Raw genomic sequence first — 24,244 nt, 5'->3', positions numbered from 1 at the left:
GATGTGGCCTTGTTGAACAAAGTGTGTCACTGTGGGGGTGGCCTGAGGATGCCCAGTTGTTCCTGGCTTCCTTCATTTAAGGATGTAGAACTCTCAGTTCCTCCTGCACCATGCCTGCCTGGATGCTGCCATGCTCACACCTTGATGACAATGGACTGAACCTCTGAACCTGTAAGCCAGCCTCAATTAAATGTTGTCCTTTTAAGAGTTGCCTTGGTTGTAGTGTCTTTTCAAGGCAGACCGTCCCTACGGGGTGCTCCCTAAATTCTCTGATGTCTTCCTTTTTTCTTCCTCTCCATTCATCCTCCCTTCTTAAATCTTTTTATTTAGAGGAATAATTCTTCCCTCTAGTGGAACACATAGAAATTTCCTTTAAAAATAGGCTTCTATTTCTTAAGAAAATAGATGTAACTCAGCCTAACCTTATAAAGACATCCCCACTAGCACAAGAGTGGGCTTTCATGCACAGTACACAAACCAACACCACAAACCACTGGAACTGATTCTGCAACTAAAAACCCAGAAAAAAAATGTATTGGTCTTAAGATCCTTCTAGAAAAATAACATAAGACACACAAAGATAATCAAAGCAACTTTACAGCATTAAGATTAAAACATAAGTTAGCTGTTCTATACTATATTTTTGTCATTAAACAGGCTTAAAAATAGAAGTGACCATTAACCTACATTATAGCTAATTTTATCGGCAGGAAAACTCTGAGCACTTATGTTCTCAACATAAAGCTAACTTGTAAAGTATTTTAAGAAAAGCTTAATGGTCAAAAATGAGCTGTATTCTTTTTCAAAGTTGATTGGTAAAGTCTGAGAAAGATTAGCAGCTAAATCAAGTGCGGCATTACTTCTTCATTACTCACCATATAGATGATTACAAACACTCGTGCTATGGGGTATCTCCGGAGAAAAATTCCCAGGCGAATACTGTGCAAACGATGAGAGAAAGGGAATGAATGAAACTCAAAGTAAATCTTCCTAAGCCAATATCCAGTGTTTTTAAACCTCACTCACTATGTGTGCGACTACCACAGAAAAATGACTCACAGGATCGTGTAAAATACAATGCGGTGACACAGGACGGTCACAGCAAGCAAAATACTTCTATCATTATTTGGAGTTAGTCATTAAGACTTCAGCACAAGCATTTACTTGGAAATTTGGAAATGGTTAATCTAGAAACTTCTGCATAGACACACTGTTCCAAGAGGACCAAGCCATAGGAACCAAGGCAAGGCCAGCTGTGGTACACACTTTTAACCTTAACCCAGCGGGTGAATCTCTGTGAGTACGATGCCAGCCTAGACTATATAGTGAATCCTAGGCCAGAGTTACAAAGCTGTCTCAAGACAAGACAAAACAGAAGATTGAAGGAAGGAAGGAAGGAAGGAGATGAACAAATTCAGACATGAGTGAATGTGGCAAAGCAGTATGATGTCAACCCTCACTTCTCACAGCTCTTTGCAGGCTTTTCCTTAATCTAGATGTGTGTGTGTGTGTGTGTGTGTGTGTGTGTGTGTACACCTTTCCCCCTCTTACTACTGCTAACACACTACAGGAAAGTTCTCTATAGGTGCTATGCAGAAAACATACACTTAAGTCCTGTGGCTTCTCTCTAACACCACAGCTCTAGTCTAACTCAGAAAGGCTATGAAAACATTAGTCCTATCACACAATTCATCAAGACCACATCTAACTATAAATTCTAAAAGAAAAACTGACATAAAAATTTTAGGTATAAAATTTATCAAAGCTCTAGGTAAAATGTTAAAATATTTTCTTTATAAAGTGGATGCTTACATAAACATTTTGTATGCAAATATATAATACAAATTATAAATATTATTTATGGACATTTGTAAAACAGAAGTAGTAAGGAGTACATTCAGCTCTATATTGTGGCATCTTTTCTTCAAATCCACAATTAAGTACTGGGATGAGACATCACATGGAAACTTTTTCATGAGACAGAAGACTTGTCACTTAATGAGTTGTTTTGAGATGACCTCACTATGTGGCCCAAGCCAGTCTTGACCTCGTGAGGTCAATGTTCCTGTCTGTGTCTCTTTAATACAGGCTGGGACTGGCTTTAGTGAATGATGACAGCTTCAGCAGTCCATGGTGGTTCACATCTTTAATCCCAGCACTTGGGAGGCAGAGGCAGGTGAATCTCTGAGTTTGAGGCTAACCTAGTCTACAGAGTGAGTTCCAAGATGGAAAGAAAGAAGAGAGAGAGAGAGAGAGAGAGAGAGAGAGAGAGAGAGAGAGAGAGAGAGAGAGAGAGAGAGATGGGGGGAAGGGAGGGAGGGAAGGGAGGGAGAGAGGGAGGAAGAGAAAGACTGACTTAAATATTACCTCTGCCCAATGGGCTCAGGGTGACTGTACCAACTGGAAGACATAAAAATTGAGGGCCCACCACTCCCGCTGAGTGGCACTGCTTACCTAAATTGGTCAATGGAGCTAGCAGCTTTTCGAACCTTCCCATACATTCCTGCTAGATTAGTTTCTGTGTCATTAAAAAGAACAGGAACATTTCGCAGGCGTGTCCCTATTTAAATAAGAGAACAGATTAATATAGCAACACTAAAACTGACTTTCTAAGAGAACTAGAGTTGAAAATGTATCAGATTATATGAAGAAGAATTTCTTAAGACTAAGTTTCTAAGCACTACCTCCAGAGTAGAAGAAACCATAAAACAAAATGCTTCAATGTTCACAAGATACTAGTAGACAATAACAACTTTACACTATCCAGTGCTGGCAGAGTCAACAATCCTGGGCTTTGGCTCTGAGAGGCCAGTGGTTTTTGTACTGCTGAGGATGCTGGCTCCTAGGTGGGTACATCCAGCTCCACCCCACTCCAACCATCTGCTTACTCCTTTCTCCTGGATCCATTAGGACAGCAGGCTTATGTACCTAGAACTATGATTCCAGTCTCTTCCTCTCCCTGGCAAACTCCCTCTCTTTGTGTTGTCCCATCCTCGTAAATAACAACTGTACCCTTCCACCCACTCAGGCCAAGTCTTTCACTCGTTCTTTCAAGCTTTATATCTAATCTGTCAGTAAGTTTTTTTCAAGTAAATTCTCACATCCTCCATCCCCACTAATCCCACTCTGATCAAAAGTACCATCCCCTACATGAAGTAGAGCAAAGGTGCCCTGTCTTCTCTGACTCTACTCTTAGGCCCTCGGAGATTTCTGATTTTCTGTTTGTGGTACTTGAGGGAAAAACCCAGGTTGCTTACATGTTAGCAAATGCTACACTGTTGAACCGCATTACCAGACCAAGTCTGAGTCACCCAGAGACATCACAGTACAGTGCAAATCAGTTCCCTATCTCATTTAACATCCTTACGCAGGTCTCTGCAGCTTCCTCCAAGCTCTCTGAACCCATCATGCCTCACTCCTTCCAGGGACACAGCTCCCTCACGGCTTTCCACTGCTCTCCTGACTCACTGGAACTCTTCTTTCAGACATCCTCACAGTTCACTTTATCTTACTCTTTGGAACTTTGATAATCTGTCTTTTTCAACTTGATTTTCCATTGGTCACCCTACTTAAATTACAACTGATCCTCATACTTGCATTCGCTCTTTAAATGTTTTATTTTAAAATTAATGTTAAAGTCAAAGACATGAGAGATTTGCTCCATAACTTTGTATGGGCTTTGTGAAGTTCTAAAGTTTAAAATTCCAATGAATTGATACTGATGCTGACATAGCTTTTTGAATATACATCTTAAACTACAGACTTGGCTATCATAATTAAAGCACATGGACAAACATGCAAATTAATAAAGATGTCAACACTAACAGTCATTACTAAGGAATCGTGAAAACACATTTCCTTTAACTGTCTTGTCAAGTATCTTATTATTCCAACGTGCTCCCAACCTCAGGCCCTTTTTTCTCCAACCTAGCTTCGAGAGTATTACTCCAATACTCATATTTCTGATAATTTTACTAATGGCACAGAACCTAGGTCTCATATTGGGAAAAGAATCACTAAAATTTCTTTTCAATAAAAACGGTCTTTCTGTAATTGTTCAAAATCACAGTTTTGGCACCATCCCTATTAGGGTTACCTTCACCACTGTCGACTCCAGACATGTTAATGGAGGATCCGCTGCTCGGCCCTGCGGAGGCCGAGTGCACCTGCTGCTCCAGGCGCTCCAGCTGGAAGACCAGGGAGTTCTTTTCTGTGCTGAGGCTCTCCAGCATGGTCTGCTTCTGGATGAGCGTTTCTGTTAGCTGATGGAGTCGGCTTTCTAGCTCCGACTGGCTGCTGTTGCTTAAGGTTTTGTTGGTGAGCTGAAGGGTAAGTAGTCACTAAATCAGTACACAGGCTCTAAGCTGGATGGTACAGAAAGGACATGTATTGAGTCCTCGGACCTCTACAGTGATATTTTCACTGACTAAAAGGGATTCTTAACACACATCAGTAGTCACACATCAGCAGGTAGAGAATGTAATAGACAGGGATATTTCCTCTAAGTCATATAATACACTGTATACAAGGATTACTGTTATTGTGAATTAACTTCTTTGTTGTTGTTGTTGTTATGAAATGGTCTCCTTTTGTAGCTTTAAGCTCACTACATAGCTCAGGCTGGCCTCCAATTCATAACTCTCTTGTTTCAGCTTCCTGAGTGCAGAGGTTACAGGCAGGTGCCCAACAAGCTGGGCTCCTGTTCTGGCTTTGTATTGTGAATACATGTGACTAACAATACAAATAAACTGTATTCTTACTGCAATGACATGGTTAAATTTACAGGCCACAGTTCAAATTTCTTAAGCACATTTTTTTTTTTTAAGATTTATGTATATGAGTACATTGTAGCTCTTCAGACACACCAGAAGAGGGTATCAGATTCCATTACAGATGGTTGTGAGCCACCATGTGGTTGCTGGGAATTGATCTCAGGACCTCTGAAAGAGACTTAGACCGAGATATCTCTCTAGCCCTCCTAAGCACAATTCTAAATGCACAGTTCAACAGCAAGGCCGTGTGAAAGTGTAGCCCCATGAAAGACCGTGCTCTGTGATCCTCTAGCCATGTGACTTCAGACAGAACAGAATATTCCCATCATTTTACACAACCCACTTTCAATTCTAGCACCAGAGTTTGCTTTTGCCTGTTCCTGAGTTTCCTGTGAGTGAAGTTTCCTAGAAGAGTATAACACATTATTCTATAGATGTTTTTCTTTTATAATTTCATGTGCATGAGTATTCTGTCTGCAAGTATGTCTGTACAACATATTCATGCCTAGTGTTCATGGAGGCCAGAAGAGGATATTGGATTCCCTGGAACTGGAATTACAGATAATTGTGAGCCACCATGTGGATACTGGGAATCAAGCATCCTAGGTCTTCTGGATAAACAGCCAGTGCTCTTATTATTGAGCTATTTCTCTAGCCCCTGTATATATCAGCTCAAACTGGTTTATTCATTCACCTGTAGGGACACCTAGTTTATTTCCAATTTGGACTGTTTATGAATAAATGCAAAACTCCAAGTGTTTTGTGGGATACACTAGAGTTTCAAGGACAATGGATGAAAACCTCACCAGAAACAGCCAGCTGCTACAAGAAGTGCTGGTGCATGACTGTAAGCCTACAACTCGGAGGCCAAGGCAGAAAGATTATAGTACATTTAAGGTCACCCAGGACTAAATAGCAAGACCTTGTCTCAAAAACAAACAAACAATTACTGAAGCAACTCAGGTCACCCACTTTCCCCGTTCCTACCTGATTCCTCAGTTTTTGAATTTCTTCCTCTCGATCTTTAATCCTGCTTTGCAGTGTGTTCTTCGTTCTGTGCAGATCTTCCTCCATGTAATGGAGTTCCTAGTGTGAGGAGTGAGCAAATCACCTGACTGTGCTCCATACATCCCACAAGACTCACACTGAGGACTCAGTTCACATCACAACCACACTACATGGACCCGACACGATGTGCATGGGTTTGATAGAAAGTCAGCACTTCAGCATGATGCTGTAAGCATTGCTACCAGGATAAATCACTAGAAAATGCAAAATATTCTTACCTTACAGCGATGAGGAAGAATGAGATATCATTTATGAATGTAAGACTTACTATAGAATAGTATCATTACTGATTATGACAACAAACTAAAGAAGAAATTTGCTATCTATAATAAAGATTGATGCTGTTAGTAATATAATGTTCATAAATAATTTTTAAAAATATAAAGGGCTCAGTAAGTACCAGGCTGATGGTCTAGTAAAGATTTACCAGAAGGGTCACCATATTTCTTCCATGTTCTAGGTTTGTACAAATTCAAGGCTGAAATTACTCAATATGGTACATATTTAATTCTAAAAGTAAATACTACACCTGGAATCTCTGATCAGTAAGTAGCCTACAGCTACAGTCAGCTCACTGTCCTCTTCATAATTAAAAAATGGCATCTGACAGAGGTTACAGAAAACATTCCCAATATAAATAGGTATCACCTTCTATCAGTCACAGGAACTGCTGCCCTTTGATACATAGCAGCTCCTTGAATTAACTACAATGCAATTCTGAAAGGACAGCTAATCTTATAACTACATTAACTAAAGCAGCTTGCAATACACATGCCTGGAAGGTCTCGGCTTGGTTTTTCTCTTAACACTTACAAAATAATTTTAAATACTATTTCCACAATAAGTTCTACTGAAAAACTCATTTAAAGAATTTAAATGCACTTGAAAAAATAAAGAGAATTTAAGATACACAAAATCCGAAATGTTATGAGTGATACATTAGGAATCACAAGAACGACTGAACGGTGCTGACTTTTTACTGTATGAATTAAGGTACAAGTGCTGCCAACAGTAGTAGTTGTCACTACGTCATTTTACATGATTCCAGCCAGTAGATACTGCTATGAGATGTGAACCTTACTTTAAAAATGTGGCTATAAAGGCTTCAATATAGAAACCAATGTACATACTACAATATACTGATGTAAAATACTTGGCTTGGGGAACTAATAGAAAACAGCTAATATGGCACCAACAACGTTTCTAGCAGGGAAAGTAGATGTAATGAGCACAGTATGCTTTGTGTTTCTCACACGCCCTGGCTGACAGATGAAGTAGAAAGAATGCTGGGCTCTGACTCTCTACTCCTTTTATAGTATTGGGCAGTTATAACACCATTCTGTGCCCACTGTTCCATCTGTTAATACAAAACAACAGTAACAACAAAAAAATCATCAGCTGGAGGGATGGATTCACAGTTAAGAACATTTTATACAAAATTATGAGGAGTAGAGTTCAGCTCCCAGTGTCCATTTAAGAAGGCAGGTGTGCTGTGCCCCGACTCTGAGAGGATGAGGGCAGAGACAGGAAGATCACGAGGGTTTGCTGGTTCTAGCTAAGCTGAGACAAGAGTCCCACATTTAGGAACAGACACTGTCTCAAAGGAATAAGTAGAAAGTGACAGAGGTCCAGGCAGTGGTGGCACAAACCTTTATAATCCAAGCACTTAAAAGGCAGAGGCAGGTGGATCTCTGAATTAGAGCCCAGCCTAATCTACAGAATGAGTTCTAGAACATAAAGAAAACCTGTTTCAAATAACAAAAAAAAAAAAAAAAAAAAAAAAAAAAAAAAAAAAAAAAAAGAAGAAGAAGAAGAAGAGGAGGAGGAAGAAAAAGAAGAAAAAAAGGGGGTAGGGGAATCAAATAATAAAAATTTTAAAAAGTGATAGAGGATAGCTGATCTCTTCTAGCATGTGCATGGGTACAGACACCTGCACACATACCTGCGTATATACTCAAGTACAAGCCTCACAAATAAATAAACCTTAGAAAACAAACAAATCCCAGCAAGTTCCTACCTAACGCTAATTCTCTGAGCCCGTATTACAAGCTTTCTTGGGAGGTGCCTCTCCTCACCTGTTTCATTCGGTCCAGCTCCGTCTCCAGCTCTTGTTTAGATGCCCTCTGCTTAGCTATCTGGTCGTGCAGATCTTGTAATTGTTCTCTTGCTGATTCTGCTTCACTCACCTGCTGAGCCTCCATATCCTAAGAAGAACCATACATGTGAGAGCACAAAACAAAAGGTTCTGTTCAACACATACTGAGCAAACATCTATCTCATCCTGTGGACTTGGCTCAGCAGTTCCCAGAAGGATAAAGGATTATAGAAATTAAGTCAGATATTTTTACTATGTAATCTAGCTAGCAATGAGTGAATATTTCTTTTTTAAAATTTTTATTTATTTATTTATTTTTACCAATTTTTATTTGTATCAGTACACTGTAGCTGTCTTCAGACATACCAGAAGAGGGCATCAGATCCCATTACAGATAGTCATGAGCCACCATGTGGTTGCTGGGAATTGAACTCAGGACCTCTGGAAGAACAGCCATTGCTCTTAACCCCTGAGCCATCTCTTCAGTCCCCTTCCCATATTTCCTAATCACACTTTTTCAAACTCCAAAGCAAGCTAGAAGTAGTGGTAAATGCCTTTAATCCCAGCACTTGGAGAGGCAGAAGCAGGTGGATCTGTGAGTTCAAGGCCAGCCTGATCTAAAGATCAAATTCCAGGATAGCCAAGACTACATAACAGAAACCCTGTCTCAAGAAACTAAAATAAACAAACAAATCTTCCAAGTACAAAGAACAGAGCTCCAGGTTTCTGCATTTCTCCACACAGGTTAACCACCAGCCCATGCAGCAGAACAGGAGATGAGAGCCAGCATTTTCTGTAGCTCATCCTTTGAAGCACTGTCTTCATCTTGCATCTCTTCAAACTCTCGAAATGAGACCAGAGCACAAGCCTCCAAACTCACACACTTTTGTGGACTCAAAGGAAAAAAAATAGCAATGATTTTTCCCAGCTTTGGAGTTAATCTTTGCCACCAACTCTACCCACTTAGGCCCACTCTTCAGTCAGACAGAGCCCTCAGTGGCTAAGAGCATGCAGAAGGGAGCTGAGCTCTAGTCCTCCCTCTAGAACTTCACCAGCCTGGTGGTAAGCTTCTTTTCTTCTCTGTGTCTAAATTTCTTCAAAGACTAAAAGAGAATAACAACTCCCTCTCAGGGCCAGTGTGTGGTGACATTAAGTGCTCAGTAAATTTAATATAATGATTACTAGTAACTTTTAAACATTTGATATGTCTATCTATTTTTTCATTAAAAATGACTATGATGATATCTATGAATGATAAAGGGCATGCCTACCATCGTGTGAATATTTAAGAGGACAATATGGAGTCAGCTCTTTCCTTCTACCTTTGTGTACATTCTGGGGATTGAGCTCTTGTCAAGTTTGGACAGCAAGCACCTTTATCTGCTGAGCCAGCTCCCCAGACCTACTAATTGTTTCTTTGTTTTACTCGATGTAATGCTTTTATAGATCTAATACAGATTCTATAAACTTCTTCAGCAGGGTAAAAAAAAATGGGTCAATGTCATTCATAATGCTGGGATGAAATATTGCAAGTTGTTTTTATGTTTTTACCCAAAAGGGATTGAACAGATAATGAGCAAATTTAGCATCTACACAATTTCTAATTTGACATAACTAAATTCTTTGGAATTCATATATAGTTACAAATTTTAAATGATTATACTTAAAAAAAGAAAAAAGACTAGAAGGTTCATTACTCTGCATTTTATCTATCACGAGACTCTACCCTATGATTCTGTGTCAAAGTTCCCCTATTTATGTGGAATAAATGGCCCGATTTATTGTTTTGTGGAATTGCACTGCGGGCTCCCAAATGCTAGGCAAGCAAGCTATTGCTGAGTGATATGCCCAGATTGTTACTTTTAGATTAAACACAGCACTTATACACAAATTACAATTATAAGACTATACATAAAACTGTAATTCGTTTCTGAACACATGTTTATACAAGAAACCATTTCAGTTTTACAGAAAAACTCCAACTAATTTACTTTTAAGTAGCAGAATTTAAGATCCAAACATTTTAAAATCCTTAATGGCAGCATATGGTTCACACTTCACATGTATTTGTTACCTCCTGGCGTTACAGTCAGTCAACAGACAAGAAATCTACTCCTGTAGATATATTTCTACACGGTAATTAATATTCTAGCAGAATGAAACACAATGTTACAAAACTGCCATCTTCCCCTAAAACAGAGAATCTGATTTCAAACTGATGTAGCTGGGGAATGGTTGTCTGGGCTGCTGAACAATGAACCATACCTGTAGCTCAGATCTCAGCTGATGTATCTGGCCCATCAACTTCTGGATCTCCTCCTTCTGCATCTCCTTCTCGTGCCGAAGCTCTTCTAGCTCCATGCTGCTAGCAGTGCTGCTATCCAGGCCTTCAAAACTCGAGCCTTCCTTTAAGCTGTTGATCAGCTTTTCTTTAGACTGTTGTGAAACAGAGTATAATTAAGCAAAGATGCTAACAGCTTACTTTTTTTAAGATTTATTTATTACACCTGTATTTTGCCTATAAGCATGTCTGTGTACCATATGAAGGCCTGGTTACCACAAAGGTCAAAAGAGAGCGACAAATCCTCTAGAAAAGTACAGATGGCTATAAACCAGCAGGTGGGTCCTGGGAACTAAAGCCTCTCTAAGACCAGTGCTTTCATACTACGCACACTTCTGCACTGAGCATTATTCCCAGATAGCTTACAAGTGTCATCTCACATACTGAAACAAAGCCCACAGACATTTATCCACAGAGGGAATCCATAGCTTATTGAAGCTGTAGAGATAAAAAAGGTAGAGATCTTTGCTGTTCTGTCCCTGGATCTCAGTTCCCATGATCATGTTATAGTTGTGAATGTTTCTTCTTAATACTCCAACTTAGGCTTAGGGAGCACACACAATGCATGTGACACTGCACTAAGAGCTCTGTGAGATAAAGATAACGTCCCCCACTGGAAAACACCCTCTGCTTCACAAACTAAAGAGGAATGAGTAGCACCAGCAGAAGAAAGTAATAAATTCCCACAACAGGGAATTGGTCAGATTATCCAAAGTTCTGAGCTGGACAGGAGACTTCACCTGAGGCATGTCCGGTGACTCTGAAATACAGCTTGTTTTAAATCATGCAGAGGAAACACAAAAGCATGGTGGTGTGTGGGAAAGCACTATGTGCAGCAGCTCAGGGAGTTCCTGTGGGGGCTGCCAGGTTAAATTTTATTTATTTTAGTTTTGTTTGAGATGGAGTCTTGCACTGTAGTCCTGCCTGGCCTTGAACTGGTCAAAATCTTTCTGCTTCAGCTTCCTAAATGCCAAAGTAACAGGCAGGTGCCACCTTATCTGGAGGCCAAATTATTTCATTTGACTTGGTAGGCTAAATCAGATTATCAGACAGTGAGGTGGGGAGTGCTGTGCCAAAGAGCACTTCAGGAGGGTTGATCGGGCAGTTCAGTACAGAAAGTGTGCAGATCATGGTCCATGGGCCTATCTGGCTGGTTTCTGTACAGCTCAAAAGCTAAACATGGTTTTTCACATTCAAATGGATTATAAGAAGTAACACTAAAGACTATACAATGGCAACCATTTAGCCCATAGAACATATAATACTTATTATGTGGTTCTTTACAGAAAAAAAAAAAAAAAAAATCTGTGGATCCCTAGCATGAAGGATGAGCAGAAAGAAGAAAGCATAAAGATCTTGGATGATCTTATAAAGATCAATGTATAAAATTCCTGTTCACAGCCAGAAATAATTAAATCTTTCATCTTGAGTACAGAATTTCAGTTATTCTCTTTCAAAAAATTTTTTCACTTTTTTAAAAGATTTTTTTTAATGTATATGGGTACACTGTAGCTGTCTTCAGACACTCCAGAAGAGGGCATCGGAACCCATTATAGATGGTTGTGAGCCACCATGTGGTTGCTGGGAATTGAACTCAGGACCTCTAGAAGAGCATGAGTGTCTTAACTGCTGAGCCATCTTGCCAATCCAAGAATTTTTCCTTTTTAAAATGGCAGAACTATAAGCATTTCCATTTCTTCAGACTTAATTTTTTCAAATTTGCTACACTGAACATCACTGTTTATAAACTGCCTCCCACTGCAATCCTAAGACCCTGAAACCTGCATCTGCTGTGGCCTTTCATTTTGTTGCCAGTCAGGCTGTCACAATCTTTAGGTCTCCTCCCCTTTCTGAGACTCCCAGGGAAATCCAAGAATTCTGTTTAGCCCCCATCACATCACAGACACTGCCTAACTCTCTCCCCTGGCCCAGCTTCTTCCTGGTTCTCCAAATACTGGCCACTCTTTTTGGGGAGGTTTGTTTTTGTTTTGTTTTGTTTTTTGTGCCTAGTTTGTAAATGCTGATGTTTAAAATGATGTAGGCTTTCTCCTCTCAGGCTGCATACTACTCATGATTAATTTCACGTACTCTTCATGCTGTCTCCCATGGCTAATGCTGTAACTCTCTGCTGGGCTACAGGCTTGAATTTCTAATTACCTTCCTGACATTCACTTCAGCGTCACATCAATTTCTCAACCTCATAATTTGTCATAACCCTTCGACCCTAATATATTGTTGTTTCTATTTGTCCCTTTCAGATGACAAGAAACAACATCCTTACATGCAAGCAGAAACCCAGAGTCAGCTCAGATTCCATTTGACTTCTTTCCCTTCTCTCTGGTTAAATTTTAATTTCTCAAATATTCTATCAGCTACCCCACTAGCCATCCTCACTTCACAAACCCCCAATCACCTGTTCGCATCCACCTGCCAACCTCGCCATCTCACCTGTTCCTATATCACATATCTTGAGTACCAGATATTGTTTTGGAATGCAGTGTAGAGCAAGATAATGTCTAGCTCTAGCCTAAGTTCTTCACTGCTGCTACACATCTTAATTTCAAATCTCATACTGCTACTCAATTTCTTTAGCATCTCTCTCCCCTAACCTGCAGGACAAAACCTGCATGGGCCTCCACAGTCTGATTTCAGCCCATCACTGTTTTAGCTCTATCATCTAATCTCTAATATGCTATGCTCCAGCAAAGTACTAGTTCCCCAGGCACACCATGTTATCTGCAGACCCCTGCCTCCAGCACAGCTTCTTATCTGCAATCTCTACTCTTGTGTGAGCCTTTGTGCCTATCCTTCAAGGTTTTCTTTCTAGTGTCAGCTCAGTGCAGTGAACTCTGGCACCCCTGGGCAAAGGCCTTTTTCTCTTCCCCAAGTCCCATTATTGCATCAATAACTTTATTTTGCCAAATATCTTTTTAAAATTCTGCTAAGCTCAATGTGCCCTTAAATCAAAAGAAAAAAAAAACAACCAAAGTATTATAAATGACTATGTGGGTTCATGCTTTACAATTATTTATCAGGGCAAAACAATGAGGAAGCTGGTATAGGAGTTGAGACTACCAGCACCTAAAGAGCAAGCAGCAAGAACCAGAGGTCAGGAGGTGAGTAGAGACATGCTTGAAGTCTCTGAGGTGGCAGGTAGACACAGAACGAGCACACATTAGTGCAAGGTAGGAGAGGGTTTAGGACAGGACCTAAAGGCACATTTAGTCTTTGGAGCCTGGGAAAAGAACCCAGAGCCTGGACACGATGATAAGAGGACAAAATAGGAGCCAAGGTGATATGTGGCACAGAAGACAGGTTCCCAAGATGGAGGAAGAGTAACAGAGCCAACTGTGCTTTCAAAGTCAAAATGTGTGCAAACAACATTAGCATATGCAAAATATAAATTCAGGTCACTCTAGACCTTTCTGAGAAGATAATTTCAGAAATGTGATAGATAGAAATTATATGATGAAACAAAGGGAACAAGCACTTAATAAATGAAGACAGCACAGCCCCAAGCATTCTGATACATTTGAGATTCAGACAAAACAGGGGACAGTTCAAAGACGAAGAGCTACAACAAATTTAAACAAAAGCAAAACAACTTATTTTTTCTCCTTTGGGAGGGGTCCCAAAATCTAGTCTTCATTCTTCTACTAAATGACCACTAATGACTACACCTTTGTGAGCTAAGACATGGTAGCAGTAGACACAAACACACAAGAACAAAAAAACAATTCAAATTGAAGCAAGCCGACAGACCCCATGCAGACAGACAGACTAACCTAAACAGAAATGCAAGCACATATTTTCTTTCTGATGAAACACTGAGGGCTACATTGGTGACTACAGTTTTTATGGGAACCACCAGGGGAACATTATATAGCTGCGTAGCAACAACAGCGTCATCAGGGATGAAGATCTTACCATGCAAGCTGTGGTAAGATCTAGAGAATTTCTAGCCTTTTTATCAGAGTTCAAAGTGCAGTGAGCAATGCAGTCAACACATGCCCCCAATGTGTAGAGTGCTGGCGTCTGCCAGCGAGGGGCACATCAGTGTGTGCACTCGTGCTTACTTGGAGTATCCTTGTAGCTTTTTGCTTGTAGTCAACTAACTCCTGCTTAGCAGATTCCAAGCTCGACTTGTGTAGCTTGACTTGCTGCTGGAGATCATCAACCTTCTTCTTCTCCTCAGAGTACTTTCTTTCTGCCAGAGTAACTGCTTCTGCCAAATTCTGACGTTCCACTTCCATTTTATTAAGGCGTGCAGCAAACTCACTCTGTGGTAAATTTTATATTATAGATATTCTATAGTTTAGCTTGAAATATACTTACAACCATGCATTCGGATATCTTAAGGGGATTTATTAGTTCTGACTAAAAATGAGAAAAGAATAGAAAAATATAAAGTTGTGGCTCCCGAGCATAGCAATACATTAAAGTCAACTAGGAGTTTGTTCAAGGTGCTACAAAGCACTCTTCTAGGCTTAATGAACTGTAATTTCCAACTTCGGTAGTGGGGATCTGTTTTCTAAGAAATATGACAGGTGAGCCAGGCAGAACTGCACACCTAACTTCAGTACTTCAGAGGCTAAGGTAGAATGGTTGATTGCCATGATGTGAAGCAGGTTAATGAAGACCACATTTTATTTAATTTTAATTAATATGTTTTTGAGGCAGAATCTCTCACTGAAACTGGAGCTCACCATGGCTAAAGTAGCTGTCCAGAGAGCTCCAGGAATCTGCCTGTCTCCCTACTAACCCAGAGCCGAGGTCACAGATTTGTGCTACCATGTCCATCTTTTCACGTGAATCCCAACTCAGGTCCTTGTGCTGGCATGGCACACACCTTATTAAAGAATCTCTCTAGACTCCCCTTCATTATATTTTTATGGCCTAAATAGGATTTCCTTGTATGGACACACCACAGTTTGTTTATCCCAGCAGCAAATGCTATTTATATTTCTAGCTTTGCCAGAATACAAATATTGTTTTATACATAGTCAACAGGCTTTTTTGTGAACATATAATTTAATCTCTGGGGCAGATACCTAAAGTAAAACTGTTAGACCACATAAGAATTTTATGTCTCTATGTGTAGCTTCTTGAAGAACTGCCTGTTCTTAGAAAAACTTCTGAATATTTTTAAAACTTAGGTATGTGACTCTTGTTCATTTGTAAATTTTAAGGAATCTAAGTACAGACCAAACATCCCTGAAGAAAGTTCCAATATCTAAATTGAGTGTCTAAATTGCAATATGCTAAAATTGTAAGGCACATAATGTCTTCAAGACTCAGAAGACAGAAAAGAATGTAAAATATCTTACTTAGATTTTAAAATATGAATTACATGTTGAAACACAGGTTGTTTGCCCCTTACCAAAAATTCCCCAGGACCAGAAAGAAGTATCTCAGATTTAGATATAAAATAAGAGTTTGCAACCTTGGCTATCCATTGGTTTTACCCTGAGTCTTATAAAAATAAACCACTTAAACTGGGCATGCTCTGAATCCCAACAATGGGAGGCAGAGGCAAGCAGAGCTCCAAGTTGAGGACAGCTTAATGAGTTCCAGGACAGCCAAGGCTACATGGTAAGACCCTGTCTCAGAAACAAAAACAAAAACAAAAACAAAGCACTCTCTAAACACTAACACCTTTATTAGACTCAGACAGGTAACCCTCGAGACTAAAGTACACATAAAAACAGCTTTAAAAGTCAAGCTGTAAACCAGGTGTGGTGGCACACACCTTTAGTTTCAGCAGAGGCAGGCAGATCTCTGAGTTTGAGGACAGCCTGGTTTACAGATCAAGTTCCAGAATAGCCAGGGCTATAAAAAAAAACCCTGTCTCTAAAGACAAAAACCCAAAACCAACCAACCAAACAAACAAAAAACCCATAAAAACCCCAATTTTCTCTTGAAATAAATGAATCAGGTTAAACTAGAACTAGACAAGATTAAATAAAAATAAGTAAAATGCCACAAACTAGCTCTTACTGAAATAACAGCACTGATTATTACGACCAAATTGATTGATAGATGCACAGTTCTGATGACTATTAGCCAATTTTTTATCAAATAATTTAGAAAGGATTAAGATAATTTTTCAAACATTCAGGTTTCTGTTTGAAAAAATGCATAGTAAAATTCTGCTGATGAACTGAGGTGCTATGAAGTACAGAGGCATCTCTCCTTCCCCCTGGACCAAGAAAACACATACAGTATCTCCCGTCTAACCTGCATTTGTTTGTAGCTTTCTTGCTCTCTCTTCAGAGTGGCATCCGCTTCATGCAGCCTCTCTTGAAGAGTTTGCAAAGCTTGATTCTGTAGGCTACTACCTTCATTGTGATCATGCATTATTCTAAAAATAAAAAACAATGCATCCCATGAAAGAACACATTTCCACAAAGAACAAGCAACCAGAGACCATAATTCTTAGAGCATCTGTAAATTAGTCAAACAAAGATGGTGTAAGACATTTTTTTCTTACAACTTTATTTTTAAAAAGAGACAGATACATGTACAGATTTTTAAAAGCATTTTGGCATAAAATTATATAAATATATTTTTGTCAATACTTGATTTTTTTTAAAGGTTTGATAGTATGCATTGGAATCTTACTAGTTACCATAAACATAAAGAACATGTAAAACAAAATGTAACATGGAAATAGTCAAAGTTTTCTTGGTGTGTATAGATTAAACATAATGATTTTTAAATACCAAAAATTGCCACAAGGGTATCTTTTTAGCTCTTGAGTTATTAATGATTTAAGGTCTAGGTGTACCCCACTCTGAGTGGGTGCTGTAGTTTTTTTTTTTTTTTTTTTTTTCTTTTTTTTTCCTTACAAAGGACTGAAGCTTCTACTTTTTGGCCTTTCTTTTTCTGAGTTTCATATGAACTGTGAGTTGTTTCTTGGGTATTCAGAGCTTTCTGGGGTTAGTATCCAATTATCAGTGACCACATATTATGTCTGTTCTTTTGCAACTGGGTTACTTCACTCAGGATGATATTCTTTAGATACATCCATTTTCCTAGGAATTTCATAAAGTCATTGTTTCTAATAGCTGAGTAGTACTTCACTGTATAAATATACCACAATTTTTGTATCCATTCATCTACTGAAGGACATCTGGGTTCTTTCAAGCTTCTGGCTATTATAAATGAGGCAGCTATGAACATAATTACTGTATGTTGGAACATATTTGGGGTATATGCCCAGAAGTGGAATAACTGGGTCTTTAGGTAGGACTATGTCCAATTTTCTGAGGAACCACCAGACTGATTTCCAGAGTGGTTGTATCAGCTTACAACCCCACCAACAGTGGATGAGTGTTCCTCTTTCTCCGAATCCTCGCCAGCATCTGGTGTCATCTGAGTTTTGATCTTAGCCATTCTGACTGGTATGAGGTGGAATCTCAAGGTTGTTTTGATTTGCATTTCCCTGATGACTAGGGATGTCCAACACTTCCTTAGATGCTTCTCAGCCATTCCATATTCTTCAATTGAGAATTCTTTGTTTAGCTTTGTACCCCATTTTTTAATAGGATTGTTTGATTCTCTGGATTGTTGAACTTCTTGAGTTCTTTGTATATATTGGATATTAGACCTCTATCAGATGTGGGATTGGTAAAGATCTCTTCCCAATCTGTTGGCTGCCATTTTGTTTTCTTGATAGTGTCCTTAGCCTTACAGAAACTTTGCAATCTCATTAAGTCCCATTTCTCAATCCTTGGTCTTAGAGCACAAGCCATTGGTATTCTGTTCAGGAAATTTTCCCTTGTGCTTATGTATTCTAAGGTTTTCCCCACTTTCTCTTCTAATAGTTTCAGTGTACCTTGTTTAATGTGGAGATCTTTGAGCCACTTGCACTAGAGCTTTGTACAAGGAGATAAGAAAGGGTCTATTTTCATTTTTCTATATGCTGACTGCTAGTTGAGCCAATACCATTTGTTGAAGAGGCTGTCCTTTTTCCATTGAATGTTTTCAGCTCCTTTGTCAAAGATCAAAGATCAAGCGACCATATGTGTGAGAGTTCATTTCTGGATCTTCTATTTTGTTCCACTGATCTACCTGCCTATCTCTGTACCAGTACCGTGTGGTTTTTAACACAATTGTCTTGTAATATAGCTTGAGGTCAGGGATGGTGATTCCCGCAGATGTTTTCTTGTTGTTGAGAATATATTTCGATATTCTAGGTTTTTTGTTATTCCAGATAAATTTGCAAATTGCTCTTTCCAACTCTGAATCCATGAGCATGGGAGATTTTTTCCCATCTTCTGAGATCTTCTTCAATTTCCCTCTTCAGAGATTTGAAGTTCTTGTCATACAGGTTCTTCACTTGCTTAGAGTCACACCAAGGTATTTCATTACATTAGTGACTATTGTGAAGGGTATCTTTTCCCTAATTTCTTTCTCCACATGTTTGTCCTTTGAGTAGAGGAAGGCTACTGATTTGTTTGAATTAATTTTATATCCAGCCACTTTGCTGAAGTTGTTTATTAGCTGTAAAAGTTCTCTGGTAGAATTTTTGGGGTCACTTAAGTATACTATCATGTCATCTGCAAATAGTGATATTTTTACTTCTTCCTTTCCAATTTGTATCCCTTGGATTTCCTTTTACTGTCTAGTTGCTCTGGCCAGGACTTCTAGTACTATGTTGAATAGGTAGGGGGAGAGTGGGCAGCCTTGTCTAGTCCCTGATTTTAGTAGGACTGCTTCAAGTTTCTCAGCATTTAGTTTGATGTTGGCTATTGGTCTGCTGTATATTGTTTTTATTATGTTTAGGTATGGCATTGGATTCCTGTTCTTTCCAAGACTTTTAACATGAAGTAGTGTTGAATTTTGTCAAATGCTTTCTCAGCATCAAGTGAGATGACCGTGTGGTTTTTTTCCTTTGAGTTTGTTTATATGGTGGATTACGTTGATGGGTTTTTGTATATTAAACCATCCCTGCATTCCAGGGATGAAGCCTACTTGATCATGGTGAATGATTGTTTTGATGTGTTCTGGATTCAGTTTGTAAGAAATTTGTTGCATATTTTTGTATCAATGTTAATAAGTGAGATTGGTCTGAAGTTCTCTTTTCTTGTAGGGTCTTTGTGTGGTTTAGGAATGAGAGTTATTGTGGCTTTGAAGAATGAGTTGGGTAGTGTTCCATCTGACTCTATTTTGTGGAATAGTTTGGAGAGTATTGGTATTAGGTCGTCAATAAATGTCTGATAGAATTCTGCACTGAACCCATCTGGTCCTGGGCTTTTTTTGGTTTGGAAGGCTTTTGATGACTGCTTCTATTTCTTTAGGTGTTATGGGATTATTTAGATGGTTTACCTGGTCCTGGTTTAACTTTAGTATCTGGTATCTGTCTAGAAATTCATCCATTTCCTCCAGATTTTCCAGTTTTGTTGAGCATAGGCTTTTGTAGTAGGATCTGATGATTTAATTTCCTCGGTTTCTGTTATGTCTCCACTTTCATTTCTGATTTTGTTAACTTGGATATTCTCTCTTTGCCCTCTAGTTAGTCTGGCTAAGGGTTTATCAATCTTGTTAATTTTCTCAAAGAACCAGCTCTTAGTTTTGTTGATTCTTTGAATGGTTCTTTTTGTTTCTATTTGGTTAATTTCTGCTCTGAGTTTGATTATTTCTTGCCGTCTACTCCTCTTGGGTGTATCTGCTTCTTTTTGTTTTAGAGCTTTCAACTGTGCTGTCAAATTGCTAGTGTATCCTCTCTCCAGTTTCTTTTTAAAGTCACTGAGAGCTATGAGTTTTCCTCTTAGTACTGCTTTCATTGCATCCCATAGGTTTGGGTATGTTGTGCTTTCATTTGCATTAAATTCTAGAAAATCCTTAATTTCTTTATTTCTTCTTTGACCATGCTATTGTTAATAGAGCATTGTTCAGCTTCCATGTGTATGTGGGCTTTTTGTTGTCTTTGTTGTTATTAAAGACCAGCCTTAGTCCATGGTGATCTGATAGGATGCATGGAAGTATTTCAATCTTCTTTTATCTATTGAGGCTTGTTTTGTGACCAACTATATGGTCAATTTTGGAAAAGGTGCCATGAGGTGCTGAGAAGAAGGTGTTTTCTTTTGTTTTAGGATAAAATGTTCTGTAGATGCCTGTTAATTCCAATTGGTTCATAACCTCTGCTAGTTTCACTGCGTCCTTGTTCAGCTTCTGCTTCCATGATCTGTCCATTGATGAGAGTGGGGTGTTGAAGTCTCCCACTATTATTGTGTGTGGTGCAATGTATGTTTTGAGCTTTAGTAGGGTTTCTTTTATAAATATGTGTGCTCTTGTATTTGGAGCATATATGTTAAGGATTGAGAGTTCCTCCTGATAAATTTTCCCTGTAGTAAGTAAAAAGTGTCCTTCCTTATCTTTTATGATAACTTTTGGTTGAAAATCTACTTTATTTGATATTAGAATGGCTATTCCAGCTTGCTTCTTGGGGTCGTTTACTTGGAAGGTTTTTTCCCAGTCTTTTACTCTGAGATAGTGTCTGTCTTTGTCTCTGAGTTTCCTGTGTGCAGTAAAATGTGGGATTCTGTTTATGTATCTAGTCTGATAGTCTATGTCTCTTTATTGGGGAATTGAGTCAATTTATGTTAACAGATATTAAGGAATAGTGATTGCTGTTTCCTGCTATTTTTGCTTTTAGAGGTAGAATTCTTAAAAGAGTATTTTTAGGCCAAATATAAGTATATACCATATACTAAATAATGGATGGCACTATGCTTTTCAAATACTCTTAAATTTAGAATTTGCTAACCATGTATATCTCAAGGGTCAAAAAAATCACTCAGATTTCCAACTTTATAAAAAAAAATCTGCCCTCTTGTAAACTTTTAAAAAGATGATTCTTCATTTTTTCTTGGAAAACACTACAATATTACCATACTTATACACTCCATACTAATACATCTATACTAATACACACACACTGTACTAATACACTCCGTACTAATGCACTCTGTATTAGTAAAACTGCCTACCGGGACTTTTCATTCTGTAAGGCTTCCAATGCTTCTGTGCGGGAACTCAGCACCTGGTCAGCCTCCTGTAGTCGAACTTTGAGGACTGCCAACTGGGAATCCTTTGCAGCCATTGCTTCAGTGAGATCATCGACTTGGGCTCGTAGTTCCCGAGTTATTCGATCACTCTTTGAATTGTCAACATTCCATTTTTCAACTCTTACTCTTGCCTTATTTAATTCTATAAAAAATAAAAATTTCTTAAGTTAAGCAAAACACATCTTTTCATGGTATACATAGTTTTACATACACACACACACACACATATATATACACACACATATATCTCACTATAGCTAGCCTGCCACCAAAAACAATTTTTAAAAATTTGAAACAAATTTTACAGGGTTTCAGAAAATATTCTATTTCATATCTACATTTTTCTAGTCAGTTTTTAATAACTTTATTATGCCCCTCTGGCCTTGTTTCATGCCTAAATAAAACTTTCTACTATCCAATTGGCTGTTCTCACTGGCCTCAGGAATCAGGATAAACATTTCTTGTTCCTTTTCCTCTCCTCAGTCACACATATTCACACCCCCTCTTTCAATACCACACCATGGACCAAAGTTATTACTTTTTTAAAGATTTATTTAAATGTGTATGGGAGTTTGTCTGCATGTATGATTATTCACTCCATGCATGCCACATGCCCCTGGAGGTCAGAAAAGGGCATCAGATACCCTAGAACTAAAGTTATAGATGGTTTTGATCCACCATGTGGGTGTTTGGAATAGAACTCAGCACCTCAGGAAGAGCAACCAATTCTCTCTTAAATACCGAGCCATGTCTCCAGTCCCAATGTTTTAAAAAATTAATCATTTTGGAAATGTTAGAGGGTTTTCTACTTACAGATCCTGTCACTGCACATTTCTGGAAGGCATTATTCACACTAGCTTCCATGTTCATGTATGGTCCCTGGAGCAGTGACACTGTGACCATGCCTACTAGTGTCTAACACTTTACATACTTTAACTTTGGTTCATGAAATAGTTCTTTAAAGTTCAGAATAAATAAATCAAATAATTAGAGGATTATTATCTGGTTTCTACTGGTTCTTAAATTTAATAATTTATAATGTGAGTCCAGTACCTGTCAGGCTGAAACAAAGACACGACTGCTTTGAGTCTGAGGTTAGTCTACAATACAGGGTTATACTCTGCCCTCCATTATTTTATTCTACTCTATTTTATTCTTTTAATTTAGTGGTTTCTTAAGAATCTAAGATAGCCAAGATTTCTATTTTATGCTCATAGAAGAACTGGTTCTATTTCTAAATTTAGACCCACATATCCATTGAGAAAATATTTCACAAGCCACATTAAGGCACTACCTTCTTGAGTTTCTTTGGATCTCTGAAGCAATGAGGCCATTTCCTGATTTAAAGACTGGACTTCATTCCTGAGCAACTGATTCTCCAGTCGGAGGTTAGACAGCTCGTGTGACCTGCTATCATCACTAGGTGCAGAGTTGTGCTCCATGCTGGTAGCACTTGATGCTGTGCTTTCCTTTGAGGATTCCTTGTGACCTTCAGGCACAGAGTCAGAACTATTCACTTCTGTAAAACAAGAACACACAACAGCTGCTTGCTTCTGGAAGGCTTCTTGGTGAGTGGGCTGCTATAGTTTGTATCCCAGAAAAATACTATTAATTCTCAATGGGTACCCTTCTAATGAAAATATATTCTCACAGTGGAGTCTATAGACCTACAAAGATCCTCAAAGTCTAGACACACTGAAAGGAAGAGGGCAGAATATAAAACACTTCTGGGAATAGGCAAAAGATTTTATAAATTTTATAAATCACATTATAAAGTTAAAAAGATAAAAATAGAAAAATCTTGTTTGTAATTAAGAGAAAATTTTAAGTAATTCAAAAGTCAAAGAAAAATCATATTTAAATTTAGAATGTATTTGCCATTGAATACATAATTTTTTAAAATCAATGTTATTCAATAAATAAGCTTGTAAAAGAAAGATTGTAGGGTAATATATAAATAAAAATTAAATATTAAGATTTCAATTCTTCTTTGGAGTCAAAGAGACTAATTTTCTTTCTTTCTTTTTGTTTTTCTCAAGACAGAGTTTCTCTGTGTAGTCCTGGTTATCCTGGAACTCATAGACCACTAGCCTTGAAGCACTATTCTAAGACAGTACTGACTAGTGGTGGACAATGTTGTTGTCCTTGTGTACAGCACACACTGACACAGACTCTCCTCTGTAGGGAGAGCCTGTACCAGCGAAGGAAGAACACTAGTCAAACACTTTAACTTAGGATGACACATCCAGTCTACTCAATTCCGAATGAAGCAGGACTGATTAACTACCAGGACTTTGGCTCCCAGAGTTTTCCTCGGCAGCCTTGACGGTGGTGGCACTGGCGTTCACAGAACTGGCACCCGATGACTGAGAACTTGAAAAGACAGGTGCTTTGCCCTTCTCTTTCTTGATTTCCACTCTCCCAGTGGGCTCTTTTTGGGAACTGTTAAGAAAATCAAATAGCAGCTCATCATCAGGCTCTGATTTTTTCCTCCGAACAAACTGGGATGAAGGCCTTGGAACAGATGCATGTTCAGCGGGATGGGAGGCATCCCCGGCTGTCCTGGATCCGATTTTTACATTTGCTGTGCCAGCTATGATGGTGGCTTTCTGATGTCGAATGTTATCAGCAGCTGAGGAAACATAGTTAGCTTTCTGTCCAGTCTGATAAGTTGAATCTGCGTTTTGCTGGTGAAGTTCAGGATACTCAGTATTTTTGCTATAAAAGATATTACTGGTATTCTCCTTTCTGAGAGCTGTTGCAGCCCCCTGATCCACTCGGTTTAAAAGATCTTCGGCCCTTCCAGCAAGATCAGCAAACCAAGACATGATGGTAACAAAATAATCCTACTAATGAACCTGTAAAAAAAAAAAAAAAAAGGACAAGATTTGATCAC

At 38.7% G+C, this 24,244-nt stretch overlaps 1 protein-coding gene across 2 annotated transcripts in view; it reads right to left on the bottom strand.

Moving 5' to 3' along the window:
* Positions 1-24,244, bottom strand: part of GOLGA5 (golgin A5) — a 28,118-nt gene that overhangs the window by 1,227 nt on the left and 2,647 nt on the right. For both annotated transcript variants that reach the window (XM_080922865.1, XM_080922866.1), the window contains exons 2-12: positions 23,636-24,206; positions 22,643-22,867; positions 21,271-21,490; positions 16,514-16,637; positions 14,353-14,556; positions 10,201-10,371; positions 7,916-8,044; positions 5,760-5,858; positions 4,097-4,322; positions 2,455-2,560; positions 876-939 (exon numbers count right to left, since the gene is read on the bottom strand). In XM_080922865.1, coding sequence (XP_080778991.1) covers positions 876-939; positions 2,455-2,560; positions 4,097-4,322; positions 5,760-5,858; positions 7,916-8,044; positions 10,201-10,371; positions 14,353-14,556; positions 16,514-16,637; positions 21,271-21,490; positions 22,643-22,867; positions 23,636-24,176 — 2,109 coding nt within the window. In that variant the 5' untranslated portion in view covers positions 24,177-24,206. The remainder of the gene's footprint in view (positions 1-875; positions 940-2,454; positions 2,561-4,096; positions 4,323-5,759; positions 5,859-7,915; positions 8,045-10,200; positions 10,372-14,352; positions 14,557-16,513; positions 16,638-21,270; positions 21,491-22,642; positions 22,868-23,635; positions 24,207-24,244) is intronic.

This window comes from Micromys minutus, assembly GCF_963924665.1.
Source record: "Micromys minutus genome assembly, chromosome: 1".
NCBI classification, from domain to species: Eukaryota; Metazoa; Chordata; class Mammalia; order Rodentia; family Muridae; genus Micromys; species Micromys minutus.
This window is presented reverse-complemented; position numbering and strand designations above follow the sequence as displayed.